The 20394-nt window shown below is 36.6% G+C and overlaps 1 protein-coding gene across 1 annotated transcript; it reads right to left on the bottom strand.

Moving 5' to 3' along the window:
- Positions 1–560: 560 nt before the first annotated feature.
- On the bottom strand, positions 561–20354 carry LOC146458700 (proteasome inhibitor PI31 subunit-like). The gene is made up of 9 exons (XM_085090416.1): positions 20195–20354; positions 17544–17702; positions 16313–16416; positions 14894–15019; positions 9430–9507; positions 7323–7382; positions 4752–4853; positions 1860–1952; positions 561–765 (listed from the first exon to the last, which is right to left on the bottom strand). Exons 1-9 carry the CDS (start codon positions 20321–20323, stop codon positions 714–716), a joined length of 903 nt encoding a protein of 300 aa, XP_084946542.1. The 5' UTR covers positions 20324–20354; the 3' UTR covers positions 561–713.
- Between the last annotated feature and the right edge of the window lie 40 nt (positions 20355–20394).

Here is a 20394-nt window from a genome sequence, read left to right on the forward strand (position 1 = left end):
AAGTTTCACAAAACAACAGTTTTCTAATAACTGAGTCACGCAACGCAGACATAGATTTCTTGTCTCAGTTGGACTACTTCGCTTACAAAGGCTTTTCGGAGAAGGGAAACATGTTTTTAATGTAACAAGGGTTTCTTTAAAACAGTTAAATAAAGTAATGTCTTCAAGAAAGATCTATTAAGTTGCAAAGTTTGTAAGTTACAATTTTGAACATTTATGTCTGACATGAACGTGAAGTTGACCCTCTGGAAACTTATCCAACCATTCACCCCTCCTCCCCTCTGGAATTTCCTGGGCCATTGACCCCCCCACCCCTCTGGAATTTCCAATTCCCTCCGTGGTGGGGGTATGGATATTTTCTGGAACCACACTAATGATATTTAACTAGAAAATGCAAAGTAAGCAATGATGAGTTACATCAGTTTTCAACAGCATTCTCTGACTGGCTGTGGCAGAAACCAGTTTTCTCCATCATTGGAATTACGTATTATGGCAAACGTTAATATTGATGAGAAATTCTTAAATTCAGCAAGTACCAAATAATTAGTGAGTAGCCCAGACACGAAAAAGTTGCTTTACTGCCTATATTGAGTTCTTGCTCAAGGAAGATACAATCATGTAGTTAACAGGTCTTTTACGTTAGTTGAGTTGTCATCATGTACTTTGTATGATCCACAGTCGAAGATTTGATCAACATCTGTGGCTGCTGCATGTTACATGAACATGTCATCATATCCAGGAGGGGGCATGTGATCTGGATCTGGTCTGTAGCAAAATCATACAAAGTCAAATATTAACCAATAACCTTCATTAATTCCTGGAACATAGTGACATCTAGCATCCTCTGAAGCCAACTCTGACTAAGAAGAAACTGCCTGAAAGAGCAGCCAGTGTTATAAGAGGCCTGGCTCTTTTGGTTCTCTTCATTCCTTTTCTCCTTCACCTTTGAGTAACCAGAGGAGGCTAGATAGCGGTGATCATAACAGCAACAAAAAATAATTTTCCGACAAATTATTCATTCTTTTAGATGGACCACATGTTCAACATGATCTTACCATCATGATCATTATTTTATGGCCACAGGTTTTTGAAATGTCTTGCAATTTACATCTTGCACATGTTTTTTTTAACGGATTCTAATAGATATAACAATATTATTATTTTTACAATGAGGAAAAAGAACAAGCTGCAGACACAGCCAAAATAGAAAGCGAAATTATACAAAAAAAGTAAATTTAATTGTTACATTTTGCAACTTGGCAATCTTTGTTTTCAATATTCACATAATTATGGCAGCTTTTAAAAGTCGTTAAGCCCACACAAGGCTTTTTTTTTAACACACTGGTCAAGCATCACTTACAATACAATACTAACTGTTAATACACTACTAACATGACAATACACTACTAATTAATAACCTACAATATGATGCTTTGTTTACAATACCTTACTCTTACTAATACATTACAATACTCACGATAACTACAATACGTTAACTATTGGAACGCGCTACAATTATACTTACAATAATCATTTACAATAACGAATTAAAGAAGAAAGCAAAAAGGATGCACTATAATAATTATTGATGATATTTACCGTTAGATAAAAAAAATTGTAAGTTTAGTAGTGCAATGTAAAGTAAGAGTATATAGTTGTGTTTTTTGCAAATAAAATCTGTTATAAAAAAAGCCCACACAAGGCTTGACAGGGCTAATGCTGGCCCTCCTTCAAGTCACAAAACACAGTGATACAGCTGAAAATCATACTCATGACAAACATCTGACTGACTTAGGAATCACAAATTATGTATATAAAAAAATGTCATGATAATTTAAAGTAGATGATGCAAAACATACCCAGAAAATTGTCCAGATCTAGAATCAGTGCGGGACCCTCCAGGAGGTGTAGGACCAAATGGGTCAAACCTTGCTCCTGGTGGAACAGCACCCCTGTGACAACAGAAAAACAGTTGATCCCATCACAACAGTTACTGCTATATAAACACAGTATACATGTAGATCAAACCTCTAACATCATCATCATCATCATCATTATTATTATTATTATTATTATTATTATTATTATTATTGTTATTATTATTTACCTACAGTAGTAGAACAACCAAAGGAAGAACCAAGCTTACAGTTAGTAAATAAATACAATATTGCACTCAGCTTTGCAATATGGAGAAAAGTTCACATACAGATAACAAAAGGGCCAGCAATGCGTGCGTGTAGCTACTGCATTCTTGTTTCCATTGTTATGTGAATACGGTGCTGTTTGGTATGTAGAGCTATTTTAAAAAAGGTTGTTGACGCGTACGCTTGGGTACTCACCCAGGGGGGGTTAGGGGGGGGGGGGGGGTACTCGGGTTCAGTTTTGCTGGGTATGTGCCGCTGGCCTCTCAGAACCCCTGCCCCATTATAGTCTATTTTGTGGCCAGTAATAGACCCCATCTTAGTCACTTTTGGAAAAATGTAATTTTCGCGATCCCAACTAGGTCACTTTCTATTTATGCATCTACTTTAGCAATCCTTTAAATAGGTCATCCTAAACTGAATGGAATTAGTTCTGGAGAGGTGGTTTTGTGCTTTTGTGTAACTGGTTAATATTGAAGTTGTGGTTTCAAGAACGGCATGTAATGCGAGGTGATTGTTACATTTAATACACAACTTTCTAAACTTTTTAACCGAGACCATTTTGAATCCCTACTTAATAGAATTTCCTTACCCCAAAAATCCGAAAATGTGCGACCCCATTCAAGTAACTCTATTGAAAATGCAACCCCATTCTAGTCAATCCAGTCGTGAAAATGCGACCCCATCCTGCGGCACATCCCCATTAGCCTTTTATAAGGAAGTACCCCCCCCCTCCAGGTACTCATAGAGCGTGTTGTCTCTTCAGTAGTATCACATTTGAATAAACATCCGTTTACCCCATCTGCTGAGTCTGTTTGTGGTAGAAATTGAGTGTTTTTATTGTAGATATGTTAAAAGGGTTAATTACTACTTAACATTAGTTTCCGTAATGGATATCTCTGTAAGGCGTGTATTCAGATAAGACCTTTACATGTCATGCGTGTCAAAGATCATTCATTCCTGTGTTATCCTTTGTGAAAGCAAGAGCAACCCACCCACCTCACCCGGGTTTAGGGTGTTGTCTCTTTAGTAGTATCACATTTGAATAAACATCCGTTTACCCCATCTGCTGAGTCTGTTTAGTATTTATGTATTTGTAGTATTTGTATTTGAGACAAAAAGACGCACTACCAGATTCAAAGTAAGAAAAGCTCTAAACAATAAGTTTGTTTGTATAACCTGTAAAGTCTATTGAAATTGGATGCTTATCAAATTTTATTTACTATCGGCATTATCGTGCGCCAAGAAAATCGATCGTGATCCCAAGGTCTCTGAAAGCTGCTTCGGAATGCTTGTAAAATCACAGGCGGACCACCCTCTGTTTGTGTCATGTAATGACTTTTGCAACTTGAGACTTTATATTCACGCGACACGATCGGTTGAAATTTTTACTGAGTAGAGATATTTAAAGATGCCTTTTAACTTTATGTTGAAAAAAAGGTTCAAGGAAATGTTGATTGAGTCACGCGTGGTGTTTTTTTTCTGCCATTCCGAGCCGTAGAAACCCTTCTCTGGCGCGTTTACTGTTCCACAGTGTTGGCGGCTGTAGTACCGGCCTCTCAAGTTGCAAACAGTCATTACACCACACAAACGGAGGGTGGTCTGCCTGTGGTAAAATCGACTCTATCCATCAAAACGATAACATTTGTAGCTACTCGCGCATGCGCAGTAGCTACAAAAACTTGATTTTGCTATAGGAGACTGAAGTATCAGTCAGTTAAAGACAGCAAAACAGCAGAGGTTGCAGGAGGTTTTGGGTATTCAAGCATGCCATGATGTATATCTACTCACAATTTTGTGGCACAGTTAAAAACTCTTAAAATAATTTAATTATGTCATTGGTTGCTGAAAAATTTCTTGGAGCACAGCTAATAAAGTATGTATTTTACCAAATATTATTACAGTAACAGTGTATCAATTTGAATTGAAGCGGTATTGGCAAAACTATCCTAATGAACTGTTTGCCTTGTAGCAGTTAATTGAAATCAAAATTGCTCCAGATGAGCTCATGATGCCTTCAATTTTGCAGCTCAAATTTGAATTTTTTTTGCCTTTCCATGGGATGGTAATTGTGATAAAAGTAAGGGTGTAAAACTGATGGCTAAATTTGACTGTTGCTATAAACAAAATGCATGAGAAACTAGTAATAAAAATGGTTTACAAATTAAGGTCTACTATTCCAGCAAACTCGTGAATCATGCATTTACAAATTTTATTATAATTTTCAACATTATAAAGGGGCAATTATTGAGAACAGTAATGTTGAATTTATGTAACATGAATAATAATATTAAACAACATCATCATCATCATTACCATAAATTTGCACATGGTAAATTTTACTAGTCCAGTAAGTGTACTTTGTCTTTGATGAATTGACATCAGTATGTTAGGCTTCAAGGATGAAAATTTCTAAAAGCCACAAGGCCAAAAGCCGAGAAGTTACGAGACCAAAATGTGAAGTGTTTGGTGCTGCTACAAAAATTTAGGTGTCCAGAGCATTTTTGTGTATGCCCCAGGCCTGTTAAGCAGCAGCCTTGCACTTTATGTCAACCTTCACATCACTTTAAATATAAAAAGAGTATTATGATATAAGGCTGATGGAATAACCTTGGTAACTGTCCAGGATGGGGTGGAGGTCCAAACATGCCACCCCCTGTAGAGCCCATGCCTCCTGGACGAAATGGATCCATAAGCATTCCTCCACTAGTGCTGGAAAAAAAATTGTTCGATAATTTATTCCTTCATACTTATAAAACTCATTTGTAAGCCATTGCTCACAGTCATGGTCTTGGAATTATAGACAAAATACTTAACTGAAAAAAATAAATGTATGTTTTGCTTTTAGAGACAAAAGCCAAGGGCCTCATATACGTATTAACTTTTAGTAATTAGCTGGCAGATCTTTTAGTACAGTCAACTCTCTCATAGCGACCACTTCTCGTAAGCAACCACCTCCCGTAAGCGACCACCTCGTAAACAACCGTTTTGTTTCTCAGTTAAATACTGTTTTAGGAGCTCTCTCGTAAGCGACCACCACTCAAATTTCTTAAGGGACCGCGACCACTTTTTAGGCCAGAAATTACACATATTCTTTTGTTTTCTGTTTCCGGTAAGCGACCACCCAACATAATCACGTATGATCGCTTGTAAATCATTACTCAGAAGTGACAAAGTTCAATTTTGATGACGCTTCCCCGGACTGCTGACAGATAACGACAGTTCACAGACAGAGAAGATGGCTATAATTAGATCTGTAGGTAAACGGGAATTGGTACAGTGATTTGTTCCAAAATGAACCATGAACGATGTTATACAAAGTTTCATCAGAAGAATGAATAGATGTGAAAAAAATAAATAGATAAGTTTCTACAGTGTATTTGCCTTATTTTAGCTGCTAAGGTGATATTTTTATGTAATTAATTAATCAATCCAGTATTAGGATTAGTTTGTTTATCTTTCCCGTAAGCGACCACCTCCCGTAAGCGACCACTTTTTCGTGCACCAAGGGTGGTCGCTTACGAGAGAGTTGACTGTAATTGGTTTTTATAAAGCAATGTGTGCTTCCAGAAAATATCCATACCCCCAATGAGGAGCCTTTTGACCCCCCCCCCTCCCCCTCCACTCTCTAATCCCCTGCAATTTTCCATTTTCTGGGATTTTCAGAATGCTCCAATCCCCTGACCCCTGGACCCATGATTATTCCATTTAGCCCTTCCTTTAAATTCCATAACCATGATAAAAATACCTAATGGCTTTTTGTATCTCTTTAGTGCTGTAATAACATTTAACTGCATGCATCTGTTATTTAGAAGATGACTGGCTACACATTGATTGTTCAAATTTACACTGAACAAAACACTTTTTCCCACATTACCATGAATCACTATTTATTTGTTTATATATCATAATTTTCAAAGGTTTCCCATCGCGCAAATACACTATTTTGTTTGCATTAGTATACAGGAAACAGAAGAGGATTCAAGAACTATGCATGGTATTTTGACAGTTTAGAAAAAACAATTCACAACCCAGAATATTTTGGAAACCGTGGCAATTCATTTGGTGTGAAGTGGAGTGCCAGTATGCAGTGTTACTGCAGCATACTAACTTCTTATGTTTTGTAAAAAAAGATCCAAATCAATATTTATCAACAAAGCAAAAACACTGCCAGTGACAATTTATTGTACCATTTGACTTTGTCATTCAGTCTTGTGTTCAGACAAGGTCCCATTTCAATGTGTATTGTAAGGTACTTATGAGTAAAATGATTGAAGAACAACTGACTCCACTAAACAAACAATAGCTGACAAAAGACCAAAAGTTGACCAAAAAACAGCTGACACTGGCTGACAGTAAGGCCAGCAGTTTAACCATATCCTAAGTAAAGTGTCGGCTGACAGTTAGCAGATAGTTGGTCACTGTTTTATGTTGGTTATCTTTTGCCAATTTGTTGGTGTCACATCCCTGTAACATATGGGTTGGTATAATGAATAAAAGAACAGGTGACAATGGTTAACTTGAACGAATTTCTTAGCTAGCAAAGCTTTTGCAGTATTTTCAATGAAGTTTGGCATACATGTATGAGCAGCAATTTTTTTCAATAAATATTTTCTAGGTTATAGGAAATCTTTGAAGATGTCTTTGAGGATTAGAAGTGAAGATCCTTATGGATATATCAGGAATTCCTCCACTCTTCAGGCTTTTAAGACCCTAGGCCACCCCTCAGAATTACTGGTAATTAACCCTCCCTTGGGTGGATATGAATCTTTTCTGGAACCACACAAACTGACTGGTTCCTTATGATAAAATTTTACTTGGACATTCCATGTTTTCAAAGAGATACTACCAGTAAATACATAAGTTAAGGAAAATTAAATTGGGACTTTCCTTTTATTGATTTCAGTCATTTCCTTTGGGTTAATCATTAATTTTTATCTTGTATTTGAGTATAATATTATTATTTTATAAAACAACTATCAAGTCACAAATGAACTAATACTCAATTTGGTGCTGCACACCCTATTCACATTTAACTTGATCATGTGGAATAAATTTACTTTTTTAAATATCATTCTAAAAATTATTAATATTGCAATTAAAACAAAAGAATGACAAAGGAATTAAACTAGGAATTAAACTATCTGAACAGTACTTGCACCAGACAAACACAATGCCTACCCAGGGTGTCCTGGCATCCTGTCTCCATCACCATATCCAAATGGTCCAGCTGGGGGTGCCCTAAGGAAATTACCAACAAACGTTTTACATCTTGAAACTTTAATTAAAGAAGCTGCTTCCCTTTCTGGGATTTTCATTGACCTCTGAGTAGTGTTCATGTTTGCTGTACATAGAAATTGTCAGTCATAAGAGCCAATAGCAATACTTAAAACTTATAAACAGCCCTGATTACCATATATGCAGTTCCAGAAAATATCCTTACTTCCCCCACAGAAGGTTTTTTTGTTTTGCACCCCCTATCCCCCAGGGTATTTCAGTTTAGCTTCATACTTTGCTTCTAAAATTTTGACCCCCCTCCCCCTAGGAATTTCCGATGGACTTCCATAGGGTGGGTATGGATTTTTTTTCTGGAACTGCAAAATATATTTATTTAATACTGGCAGGAGTTATTGACTCGGGGTGCAAGCCAGGCTACATGATCTCCTTTTTTTTAATGAGAGCTGGCATCAGTTAAAATGAATATAATATCCTAAGATCTTAGCAGCAAAATTCATTCTTACTTCCAGGATGTAAATTAATGTGACTGTAAAAATTCTTTTTCTTGTTTGTTTGTTTGTTTGTTTGTTTGTTTGTTTGTTGGAGCTTTCACTTCACAGATTAGCTTCATCAGCAAAATAAAGTGAAAAACAATATGGCTTTTCAGCTCATCTTTTTATCATGTAATCCTTTTGGATCACATGACAAAAGTTGATTGAAGACTGCTGATAGATCACAGCCTTCGTCTCTGTTCAGTTCAGGTTGTTTCTTTCTAATGTGTTTTTACACTTCATTTGCTGATGAAGCTTCTGCAATAGAAGCACAAGCTCCACATTTGAAACCTTTTTCCAAAGAAAAAATTTACACAGTCACGTTAATCCTAAGATAATTTCTGAAAACAACCAAGCTTTTGTATTCCAACAATACTCTATTTATTTAAAACTGCAAGCCTCAAGGATCCATAATGGTTGTGCACAGTGTGGTCTATTCATCTTCCATATGACTGACCTCATTTGTACTTACTTCCAGGATGTAAATTAATGTGACTGTATAAATTCTTTTTTTGTTTGTTTGTTTGTTTGTTTTTTGAGCTTTCACTTCTACCACAGAAGCTTCATTAGCGAAATAAAGTGAAAAAACATGGCTTTTCACCTTATCTTTTTATCATGTAATCCTTCCGGATCACATGACAAAAGGTGATTGAAGACTGCTGGTAGATCATAGCCTTCGTCTCTGTTCAGTTCAGGTTGTTTCTTTCTAAATTAGAAAGAAAAAAAATTATGTCTTTTTACACTTCATTTGCTGACGAGGCTTCTGCAATAGAAGCGCAAGCTCCAAATTTAAAGCCTTTTTCCAAAGAAAAAATGTAGTCATGTTAATCCTAAAGATCATTTCTGAAAACTACCAAGCTTTTGTATTCCAACAATACTATTTTTTTAAAAATTGCAAGCCTCAAGGATCCATAATGGTTGTGCACAGTGTGGTCTATTCATCTTGCATATGACTGACCTCATTTGTACTACAATCAACGAAAAAACCTTGGGAAGATTCCAAAGTTCTACTTCGATTCGACCCTCCTCCCCTCCCCTGTTTCAATGTTGAGCTTCAAAAGTGAATCTTTACGCGTATATGAATTGTGGGGAATCCAACATTGAACAGGGGGGCAGGGGGGAAGGGGAACCGACAAACAAAGGCCTCAACATACGAAAGTAATAAGTGTCCCGATGTCTTTATTTCATACCCACTTTCTGTTGCCTCGTTGACTAACCTTCCCAAAAAATTTTGTCGTTGATTCTAGCTATAGTTTTGTATTCATGAATGACATCCTGTCTACTGATCTCTTAAACATAGCCCAACTTGTCACTGGTGAGTACATTCCCTCAAGGTAATTTAATGCCTTTTGATACTTCCACGAACCAGCTCAGCTTACAATCCATAGATTGAAGGAGAATGTCTTACAATATAATATAATATTATATCATATATCATTCTATTATATACAAGATAAAACTATCTGAACAACCAGCATATTAAACGCTTAGCAGAAACACCATAATGTGTGCTTTCCTACCATTCTCCATGAAAATCTGGAGGTCTTCGAGGAGGAATTCTCAGTGGATCATCATCTATCAACCTGCTTGGTTGTTCCCTGTACCAGAAAGATTTTATCCTCAGTACACCCTTAAAATGCATATTAATTCTCTTTAGATTACCCCAGGGCTTGAAATAATGTCTGGACCTTGACAGATATCAAGCCTGTCAGAACAGACGTGTTTTCCAAATTTTATTTCACCTGTCGCAATAATGAACAGCCATGAACCCATGCAAGATCTGCAACTGTTTCATGAAACCAAACCTGTTGTTTTGTTCCTTATAACCAATTGCAGTTAGTGATATCTAGAATAGGATTATCTTAATTATTAAAAACTGGATCATTGTATAATGCAATTGGAGCGATTTGATTGGCTTAGCGGCCATGGTATATAAGCCATTATACCATGGCCAAGAAATGGCGGCCATTAAATTGTCTGCTAGTTCTTCTCTCACAGCGAAATCAGTAAGATATAGCAATATTCCTTGATTGTTTTTAATAAAACAATTCTTCCACTTGCGCTAATGTTGGATATGAGATGATTACAGCCAGCTCGACGCTACGCACCTCATTGGCTATCTATCATCTCTTATAATCCATCAAATTATATTTTAATATTTTCGCTTGCGCGCCATTTGTCTAAACGCCTCACGTGACCGAATATACCCCAGCTAGAACTGGGGAATATCCAATGATATTCCCCAAGTGATATTCCCCAATTTCAAAAACTTCAAGGCGCATCTTGTCAAGATGGGGGAACGGTTTGCTTTTGTAACAGAAGGAGAGATAAACCTGCTGGTCGATAAAGCAGTATAAGAAAACGACATACACTCTAAACGTTTTTGACGGTAAACTGTTCTTAAACGAAATGTTCAAATACCCAAGCTCGTTGCTACATGTTGCGAAAAATATTTGAAGGATAATAACCACAATAGCCTCCGTTTGGCTTTAAAAATATGCTCAGATATTTGTCCTTGGACATTATCTGCTCCTTAAAGCTCACAGTTTTCCTCGAGCGTTCGCTTCTCGGAACAGATAATGTCCACGGACAAATATCTGAGCATATTTTCGCTCCAAATGGTGGCTATTGTTTATATATCCAACGGGCACTCGTAGAATAATTGTTAACTAGTACAAGTGAGAAAAGCATGATCCGTGCTTATTGGGCAACCGGTTACACAACAGAAACTCATGCCTAACAAAATTTTTGCACAGGTTAACATATGAAAGAAAAATCAACAGCAAATAGTGATAGCCGTGACTTACTTAATATGCCTTTAGTAAATGCTATGTAAAGTGATAAATTTGCTCCATAAGTCAAGTGTCAGCATTTACAGTACAAAAGGATCAAAGGCTAAATAGCCATGGCATGAAACAAACAAAAACAATTAGCAGGCCTGGCAGTTACAAACGCTGCACAATAATCCTCGATTTTCATGGTTTTTCTATTAAGGTTGTGAAGGCTATCACGTACTTACACCAAGCCAAACTGGCTAAATGCAAATGCCCAATTTCATTTATTACAGTCAACCCAGGTCAAGCGTGAACGATATTTTTGAAATTTGAACGGAGTTTTGAAATTTACATGTCAGTTTTGAAAATCGCCAATGAGATTTCAGAGTTCCAGTATAAACTTCCCTAGCTTATTGGCGGTATAAAGCTATGAATTTTTCTTTACATTGCAAAATTGAATAATTCAAGAATAGCAATATTATTGTTTCCCAAGTATTTTGAATCTTTTTTTCAGTTAATGCGTCTTTTTCGGAACGATTTCCAGAGAAATGTCCAACATTCCATTCACACATCGGACATTACAAGAGAAATTCGAATGTCCATTTCATTCTTGGAAATACTGTTCACGCGTGACCTGGATTGACTGTAAAATCCACAGTCACTTAACAGACACAACAAAAGGTAAAATTCAAAGTAAACAGACTGGCATTTAATTTCCATCACACAGAAATGTATGACCTTTGAGGTCAAGACGTGAAAATGGCACCAGTTATAGTCACCGTCAAAACTCAAAACCAAAGAAAGCCTGCTGCAAATGTACAAGAAGCTGACTTGGTCAATACAAAAGCCAAAGAATATAAGTCTTTTATTCGATCGCATACGTTGTTCTCAGCGGTTGCAAACAGTTTCATCAAATAATATATAACAGGTGCACACGGTGATGCCTGCAACCACAGTCTGCAATGAGGAGAGTTTACTAGCTACTTAAAAGCCAGAAAAAAAATTACCTACTTTTTTCACAGAAAAGGACTATAAAAACACCTTCTAACAAAAGCTACCTACCTTGCCTTTTTCTACAGTAAATATTTCACCGAAAAGATCCAAATCTTTTCAAATGTTTTGTTTAAAAGCAAAAAGACGATCAGGAGTATATTGTAATAAATGTAAATCTAATACACACATGTCATCTAACTTACACATGTCTGTTTCAGTCTCATGAGACCTTTATTTACCAAAAAGTTGGAACTTGTTTTATGAAATTCCACATTTTGAAATAAAAACATCCTGAAAGGTAAACTTACTACATGTGCTAAAGGACAAGAGAATTTTGACTGTGAAAACTCTGAGAGAACTCAGATTTTCTTTTCCCAAGTCACTGTATGCCAGTGTCAGAGACTGAAAAATACATCTATCAAGCTTTAACAGCCAAAAATGCAACATGACTGAACTTTAATTTGTTTGACCGGAATCTATACAGAAATTATTTCAAGCCTGGTATTTCCACCAACTAAAATACATTTATACAAGACCACACCTTCAATTCCCCAAGCATGAACTCCACAGTAAAAAACACTTACTAGTAATAGAGACAGTTCAGGCAGAGTCTGTTATGGTGGTGTTGAAAATGGAGACCCCGAAAACGAAGACTGAAGATCCACTCGAAAACAAGGACCCGCCCAAACAAAAGAAGAAAAAGATGCAAATAGATGAATTCCACTTTCTTGTCAATGTTTGTGTCTTAATTTTCGTAACTAAAACCCTACACCAATGATTGTAAAGAAAAAAAAAGAAGAAGACATAGATGCAAATACATGATTTTCGAAGTTCCCTCCCAATGATGTCTTCCATTGTACGTAAGATGCACTGCCTGGTTCTTTGATTTCTAAAGGCGAGTGAGTTTCCGGGATACTACTGAACATTTCACTCTGTCTACCTATTTTTTTTCTATTTTTTTTTTTTTTTTAGAAATAGATGCAATTAATTTTGCCTTTCTTTTTTCTACTTTTTGTTTACTTTCACACTTAGCTTTCATAATTAACAGGAGTACCCTGGAAACCAACAAACCTCAACTGATCACCTCATACATCTGGTGTGAAATATATTCCTGAAAACCCATCGATTGAAAGTCCTAAATTGCATGCGTTTCTCAAAACTCTCAAAATGTTTTGGGCCTATTTTGGGTGCCCGTTTCCAGGTACGAAATTTTGCAGTAAATTTGCCGTTTCGTATCTTGAAATCATAGTAAAAGACAAGCTATTTGAATCACAGTTTTGGGCCTGAAAATTTTTTGGGACTTTCTAGAAACAGCCCCTCTGACCTCAGATCAGTTATAACTCATTATGGTTGTTTGGTTTGTTTTGATTCAGCATAAATCCACTGTTATTTGTACTGGAGATGGACTGGGAATAAAAGGCCTTTGTTATTTTTGGCACTGTTTTTAAAGGTGGGCCATTTTCGCACCTTAACTGATTTCCAATATGTCTGCGTAACAATCACGGCATACCAACATATCCCAACCAGTGCAGGGTAAGCTCAACTTCATCTGTTTTTGTTACTCGTAACCTGTTTTCATCATTTCGGTTAATAAATGTTATTGTTTATATTGTTTCTTTGTTTTGTCGTTGTATAATCCAATAACATAAGGGAGTTTAAGAAACGAGGACAGCACTGGCAACGAGAAGGCCACAAAACAATGGGCTTAATGAGCAAAAACAATTGCTCTGCATATGCGTTTTACATTTTGGTACATTTCTTTACCATTCTCTACAAAACAACGTGAAATGACCAAATTTTAGGGTTTTCTCGAGAACGGGAGCATATGTCGCAAATACTTTTTTCTTTTTCCTTACTTTGACGTCATTTATACTAAATTTAATTCCTGGAGAGTTCTCCAGCATTGTCCAAGTTAATCAAATTTTAATGATTGCGAAAGGGTTACAAAAACGAGAAGTTGTATTTTTAAATGACGTTCTTGTTACCGTCCTCGTTTCTTAAAGTCCCTACAGAGAGCTGTAAATGCAATGAACAAATAAACTCAAAACACCGGTATTGTGCTAGTCACTGCAAGCAATCGCCCAATTTAGGGATGGGATAAGCCGCATAAATGCTTAAACTCTTAATTTACTCAAAAAAATAAAAACCCAGAAATTTCTGACGTTTTATTTTGCACAAATGATGTTTAGGTCTATACAACTGTTGTTTGGACATTTGAGCGGGTCTTTGTTTTTAAGTGGGTCTTCGGTCTTCGGTCTTCGGTCTTCGGTCTTCGTTTTCAGGGTCTTCGTTTTCAATACTACCGTCTGTTATGGACATTTTTAACCTAAATGTAATGGTCGTTGTTTTAACGATAACTTAATATAGATGTTCATCAATGACATCCTGGTGGTTATTGACACTTTACTTAACAAGCTGCAGATCCTAGCAGCCAGTATATATAATGTACATCATCGGCATGAACATTATAGTCAGTGACCTACTACCTTATTCTCCTTCAATTTTCGCGGGTTCTTAATTTCGCAATTTTCATGATTTTAAAAAATTTGTGAACTTAAAGACCCGCAAAAAATAACGACCGCGAACTTTGACCTCGCGAAATTTAATGGACATAGAAAAATCATGTATTTGTGTTTTCAAGGGTCCTAAACAATTTTAAAGACAAGGTGTTAGTACAAGGAGCTATCATCTATCAACTTTAGATGTTAATCAGTGTCAAGATTTGCCTCAAGTTCCTCTTCAGCATCTGAGTAATTGTCTTCGCATAATTCCTCCAATACATCCTTTGTACAGTCGTTAAATTGACCATCCTTTAGACTTTTAGAGGAATACAGCTGCCGCTAAGGGACAGCATATTGGTTTTGTTTCGCTTGCTGATTAATGTACGATTTTTGTAAAAAAGAAAAATACCAGTCACTTTAAATCATCAATTTCGCAAAATTAAATTCCCTGCAAACACAATTTTTCACTGCGATCGCGAAATTAAAGACCTGGAATGTGGGGAGAAAATTTTCGCAAAATTTAAGTCCCGCGAAAATAAAGGAGAATAAGGTAGCTGATGGCCACAAATCTTCCTCAAGTGGTTATAGGATCCTTCTTACTGCACGGTGTGCTGTCATGGCTTCAACTGACTGAACTCTGGGGAGTCCAGGCTTCTAAAAAAATAGAATACTGAACGTTCAGTTCTAAAGCTGCAGCTTATATGTTATCTTCCTACCTTTGATTATCTGTCCTGCTTTCCCTTCTTTCCTCCTGAGACCATGTTGTACTTGAACTTAATGTAAATTTGTCCACCACATCTTTAAACACCTTTGACTTCAACTGATCAAATTGTCTGAAGACCCTACAGCAACATAATGACAATTGAAAAGTTAGTTTTAGTAAGGCCTAAACACTAAAATTATACTAATTATTATATAACTTACAGTATTAACACTAATCAGATGGTATAGCTAGGGTTAGACACAGGTGTGATTTCTTTTAGGTCTAGCTGCTGATGATCTTTTTATAACAGCAAGCATTTCTGTGGAATTCAGCACTTGAAGGGAAAGAGTACTTTACCCTAACCAATAAACCAGACTTGCATAAGTATTGAAGAGTCTCCAGGCATAAGGAGTTGCAAAAAAAGCCTTAGACCACCACCATTACAAAATTTCTTGTGGGGCACATGGCAGAGTTCCTAGTACCCATTTTCACTCCCTACCACATATCATCAAATTGTCCCTGAAGGTCTACTTTACGGTGCCATTTGGCGACTTTTTTTGTATTTTTTGACTGCTGGAGGTGGGTACCATGGAACATGGCCCACAAATTTGGTGTAATTGCTTCTTGGTGTTTCTTATTAAGTACATGATTCTGTCTGCTTTGCGGATCTTGGGTAATCCATGTTGCTGAGGTGGATCTGTTAGGACTGTTCAGCCTTGTCTTGACTTTTACTGTTTGGTGTTCCTGGATTACACACAGGTTGAAGTCTGGATATTTCTTTATGAACTTCACGAGCAACCATGTGTTAAATAATTTTGTTTGGTTGAAAATCTGTGCCATTGTACTTTCTGTGTTGTTCTTCTTGGTGTTTCTTATTTTGCAGGATTCTTACTAGTCATACTCTGCACATAATTTTTGTGACTGTTCACACCCTTACGGGAAAGTGATTGTCACTGTAAAAGTTATATTATATAAACTAGTCCTGTATGTAATATGTAATCGAGTTCAAACTCCCTGATGAAGTCTGTAGTTGTCAGACAAAACTGGTCAACAAGATTTATTTGTTGACAGTACTGCTCACTATTCATTTGTTAAAAAAAAATATGCTTGTTGAAAGACTGAGTGACAGTTCTGAAGTTCCATAGAGTATTACTGCAACACAGGAGTGCAGACACAACATGCCAGAAACTTGGGCTGAGGAAATAAAGCAGAGAAAATTCAGACAGCCACTGTTTCGAGAAACTTAGAGACTGTGAGGTTTATTTTACTTCTTCTTCTTGAAAAGTGTTAGACTGTCTCTTTTTTTTTTTATTTATTGTATGTACATGTAGTTTTGGCTGAAAGTTTTTGTTTCAACCAACTCTTTCACACCTAGTTATCAAGTTTTAATTTTCCATGCACATAAAAGGTGCAGTCTGTTAATAAAACTAACCTCTCAATCTGCTGAATACTACCAACAGTGCTATAGTCAAGTGATCCAAAGGTGAAATTATCAACATCAAGGGTTGTATCATGCATTTTAGATTCATCTTCCTCCTGTTAAAAAAATAATATTGTTATACAGATATTATGACAGACTGCAATCAATACTGATAAATAAAATGAAAGAGTTTTCAGCAAGACCAGCTTAACTGCCTTTTTCGGTTTGAAAACTAAATAATTGCCCCAGATAAGCACTATTTGGGCACAGAGACTAGTTATCATGTAAAAAAAAACTAAGTTCAACTTGGTATTCAGTTTTGGAGCAAAATGCTAAACAAGAAATACCTTATTAATTATTATAATTATTACTTTTCTTGAAAATGGAAGCAACTGACACTAAAGTGATACTCTGATGCTTGACTGATTTCTTTTGCTCACATGGAGCCACAAATGCTTCCCTCAACTTTGTACAGTCTCATACACAAAATGACAATCAATGATAACCATTACAATTTGTATAGAGCAAATTTTAATCAATTGTTCAACAATCGATCAATTGCACTTTACAATGATAAAGAGGATTTAAAAAATTGAAATGGTACTTAATAAATATATACAAAATTTACAGGCATAGTAAAAATTAACTAACACAATGAGATTACAAATAAAAAGCACATCCAGAAAGGTATGTCTTCAGATTGCGCTTAAAACTAGACAAGAGAATTGAGGCCATTAATGTCTCTAGGCAGGTTGTTCCAAACATTTGTAGCAGCAGAAGACAATGTCCTTGCTCCAAGCGTTGTGGGCATCTTACCATGTGGAACCTCTAACTTAAGTCAAAAGTCAGTAAAAGGAAACCAGTCAAGGCTCTACACTTAATTAACACTCATCAACTGCAAATTTTTTGGCATAAGTCAATATCTAACCTTTAAACCATACTTTATACAGGATGTGACAAAACATATAGAACATAGAGAAATTCAGTAATTTTTTCTGGATTTCAGCATTGACAAATTTTCTTGGCACTGATCCCCGAGTTTATTGTAAGTTGTTTTCCAATGACATATTATAAAAGACAACTTTATCTATATTTATTTATAAACATTAAGTAATCAAAGAATTATTCACTTCTAGAATGGAATCTACCAGTAGATATTAGTTTTGCAGAACCTCCCTGAAATATATTTAATTTCATACCTTTTTTATTTTAAACTGAAAAACATACATGCATGTACACTCACCATGAGATACACCATAAGTTTACTTCCCAATTTCAATGCCTTAAAAATGAAAACTGAGCTCAAGTTTCCTCTACGGTACTGAAGAGCATAAACATCATCAAGGCCATTCCAGTCCGGGGGAAGAGTCTCTCCAAAGTCACATTCCTGTTGTGCATTTCTCTGTGCACATAAAGTAAAATAGTTTAAATATGTTTATCATGCTACCGCCACTGGCAGGCAAGGTAGGGAAATAGCTTGGCTAATGCAGGAGAGGCTTCATGTGTGATATTATTTTGTAACTGATAAGTAAACATAATTTATGTTTTCTAAATGGATTTATACACACAACTTAGGTGGCTGCAAAAGGAAAGCCTGAAAAGATGCCAAACTTGAAACCCATATGACCTCAGTCTGCAAATTATACTGGTGAACTGAGTGCTGTACCAACTGAGCTGGTAAAATTAACAAAAATAACTTTTCATACTATGTTAGTGTTCTTTTAGTGGTTCGATTATTTTTTGTTCAATTTTGACACTTTCCTGAAGTTTTTGGGAAATCTAGAAATCAAAGATGGCTGCCATTTGGTAATCACGACATAATTACCATGTAATATGACACCACCACTTCTCGTCACAGTTTTCAAAGGAAACATATTTCAACATACTATTTGTACTGCAAGGGTCATTTTCATAGCTGTTAAAGTCGCAGAGTTATGGAGATTCCATCTGCCCCCACCCCCTTTCCATGCCCCAGAGCTACGCCAGGACCTCACAGAAGGAAAAAAGCAACATACATTTTTCTTTCAGACAAAATAAGTATGATCTATGATTCTTACCAGTTGTACAGTAAAATAGTTAATGATAATCAACCTACATGCCAAACTAGAACTTATTTGGAGCAGTTAATAAATAAATAAGCATAAATAAGTGGAACCAGCTCTAGTTGGACACCCACTTAATACAGACACCTGGATATTATGGACAGTTTTGTTTGTCCCAACGAAAAGCTCATATATTTTTTTTCTAAAATTAACTTGCTAAATACAGACACCAGTTTAATTATGGACAACAGACACTTTTCTGTGATCTGGGTCAGGCCTGCAGCAGGGGGAGGGACAGAGGGCTCAACCCAGAATTTTTGGAAGTTAAAAGGTAACGTGCCAAACAAATATATAAATATTAGTAACAGGAGCCCATCAATGGGTTCCTGATAATAAAAACAAATTACTGTGCAACAATCAGTCTTGAATTCTGATTTCAAAACCTTTCCTAATCTGTTTATTACCTGTCAGTTTACTCTGCTAACAGTTAGTTTTTATACAACAGCAACAGAGGCACTCCTAGCTTGTGACTCGGAAATAAGAACCAAAGTGGATTGAAATGAAAAAATTTCATGTGGTAGTCCAGGTACAGTGATGTGCAAAAATGTACCAAAAAGTGTGATGCAGGTGCAAAGTTTTTGTTTTGCTTACCAAATCTACTTCTTTTTTGACGTTCTCAGGTTGCATCTTAAACTGATCCTTACCTCCCTAATCAGTTTGGGGTTTCTTAGTGACAGGGGGGGAAGCTTTGTTTAGCCAATTTGCTAATCCCCCCTCCCCAGTTGTTTTAGCCTTGCTACAGGCCTGTAAGTGACAAACTCTCATATATCGTCAACCTCACTTTCTGGAGACTGGTTATCTGTGCATTGTCTACTTTCATTGTCACAATTATGTGCTAATTGCACCCAGTTCAGATAATGACAGATTTCCATGGGTTAATACAATTTTATTACTAAAAAATCAGTAGCAAAATAGCTTGACATGTTTGATCAGTCTGATCCTTGTATTGTTGTCCTTAACAAACTTTTGTGCCTACTTTGCTTACACAAAATTAAGTTTTGGCACTTCCTTGGCCTTTTGCTGAAGCCATTGCTTCTAGCTTTCTTTCTCTTTGATGGACGTCCTTTGCTAACGGCTATCAACATCAGCCTGCGCTCGGAGGCTGATACTGATAGGACTTTGATTCTGTTCTTGTGTTTCACGAGCAATAAAGTAATTTTAGTCTGAGACTAAAATTAATGACCTTAAGGTTTCTGTACTTTGAACTTGTTACAGTTACAGTGAGGTACGGTACAGTTAATTTCTTAATACAGACACCCAGATAGGGACACTTTGGCAATAATGTAACATGTAAAACTCACAGCTGACGTATGGTTTGCATGTGACGTCATGGCGGCCATGTTGGTGGACAGGAACAATAAGATTTTTCTCCTCTGGGAGTTCTTACTTTACTTGTCCCTTGGTGCCAAGATGGCGCATTCTGCAAACTTTGTAAACAAATTTTTTTTGTCCACCAACATAGCGGCAATGCAAACCACCTATACAGGCAAGGAAAACAATAACCTACAAAACAAAGAAAAATCTGCCAGATTCTTACACCGAGCTTCCTCAGGGGCTCCTTTTAACCGGGGTCCATTGTACGAAATAAGGTAAAATTTTACTTATATTTAACTTAATGCTACCATGGACAGCAACCTTCTCAACCTTCTCCAAATTTGGAATGATCAATGAATCTTTTTATCCGTACACACGGGTAAATCATTTGTCAAAATATATCATTTGCATCAAATTGCACGGAGCGTGCCTTCGATTTGCTACATAGTAGCGCTATATACAATAAAAAATATCCCACCTCCTCTCCAGAATTTATGCAACGGAATCCTCTTTCAATGAGACAAGCATGCACAGCAAGAACCACGACGTCAAACTTGTCCCTGAGCTTGTACAAACGAAGGAGATTCCTCACTTTCAGTTCCGCCATTTTTGTCCGACTTGGACTCTTCCCAGGCTCCTATCGGTCGTGACGTGCTCGGTGAGGCAGCCGCGAAAAGC

The sequence above is a fragment of the Pavona decussata genome, unplaced genomic scaffold (assembly GCF_977016875.1).
Source record: "Pavona decussata unplaced genomic scaffold, jaPavDecu1.1 SCAFFOLD_232, whole genome shotgun sequence".
NCBI lineage: Eukaryota > Metazoa > Cnidaria > Anthozoa > Scleractinia > Agariciidae > Pavona > Pavona decussata.

What these genes read in the sequence shown, in the direction of transcription:
- LOC146458700 (XM_085090416.1), bottom strand. Translation starts at nt 20,323, where the DNA reads ATGGCGGAACTGAAAGTGAGGAATCTCCTTCGTTTGTACAAGCTCAGG. An exon ending in CATCCTGGACAGTTACCAAG is followed by an intron (nt 1,953 to 4,751) that starts GTTATTCCATCA and finishes CTGTTGTCACAG; the next exon opens with GGGTGCTGTTCCACCAGGAG. An exon ending in AGATCTGGACAATTTTCTGG is followed by an intron (nt 766 to 1,859) that starts GTATGTTTTGCA and finishes ATTTTGCTACAG; the next exon opens with ACCAGATCCAGATCACATGC.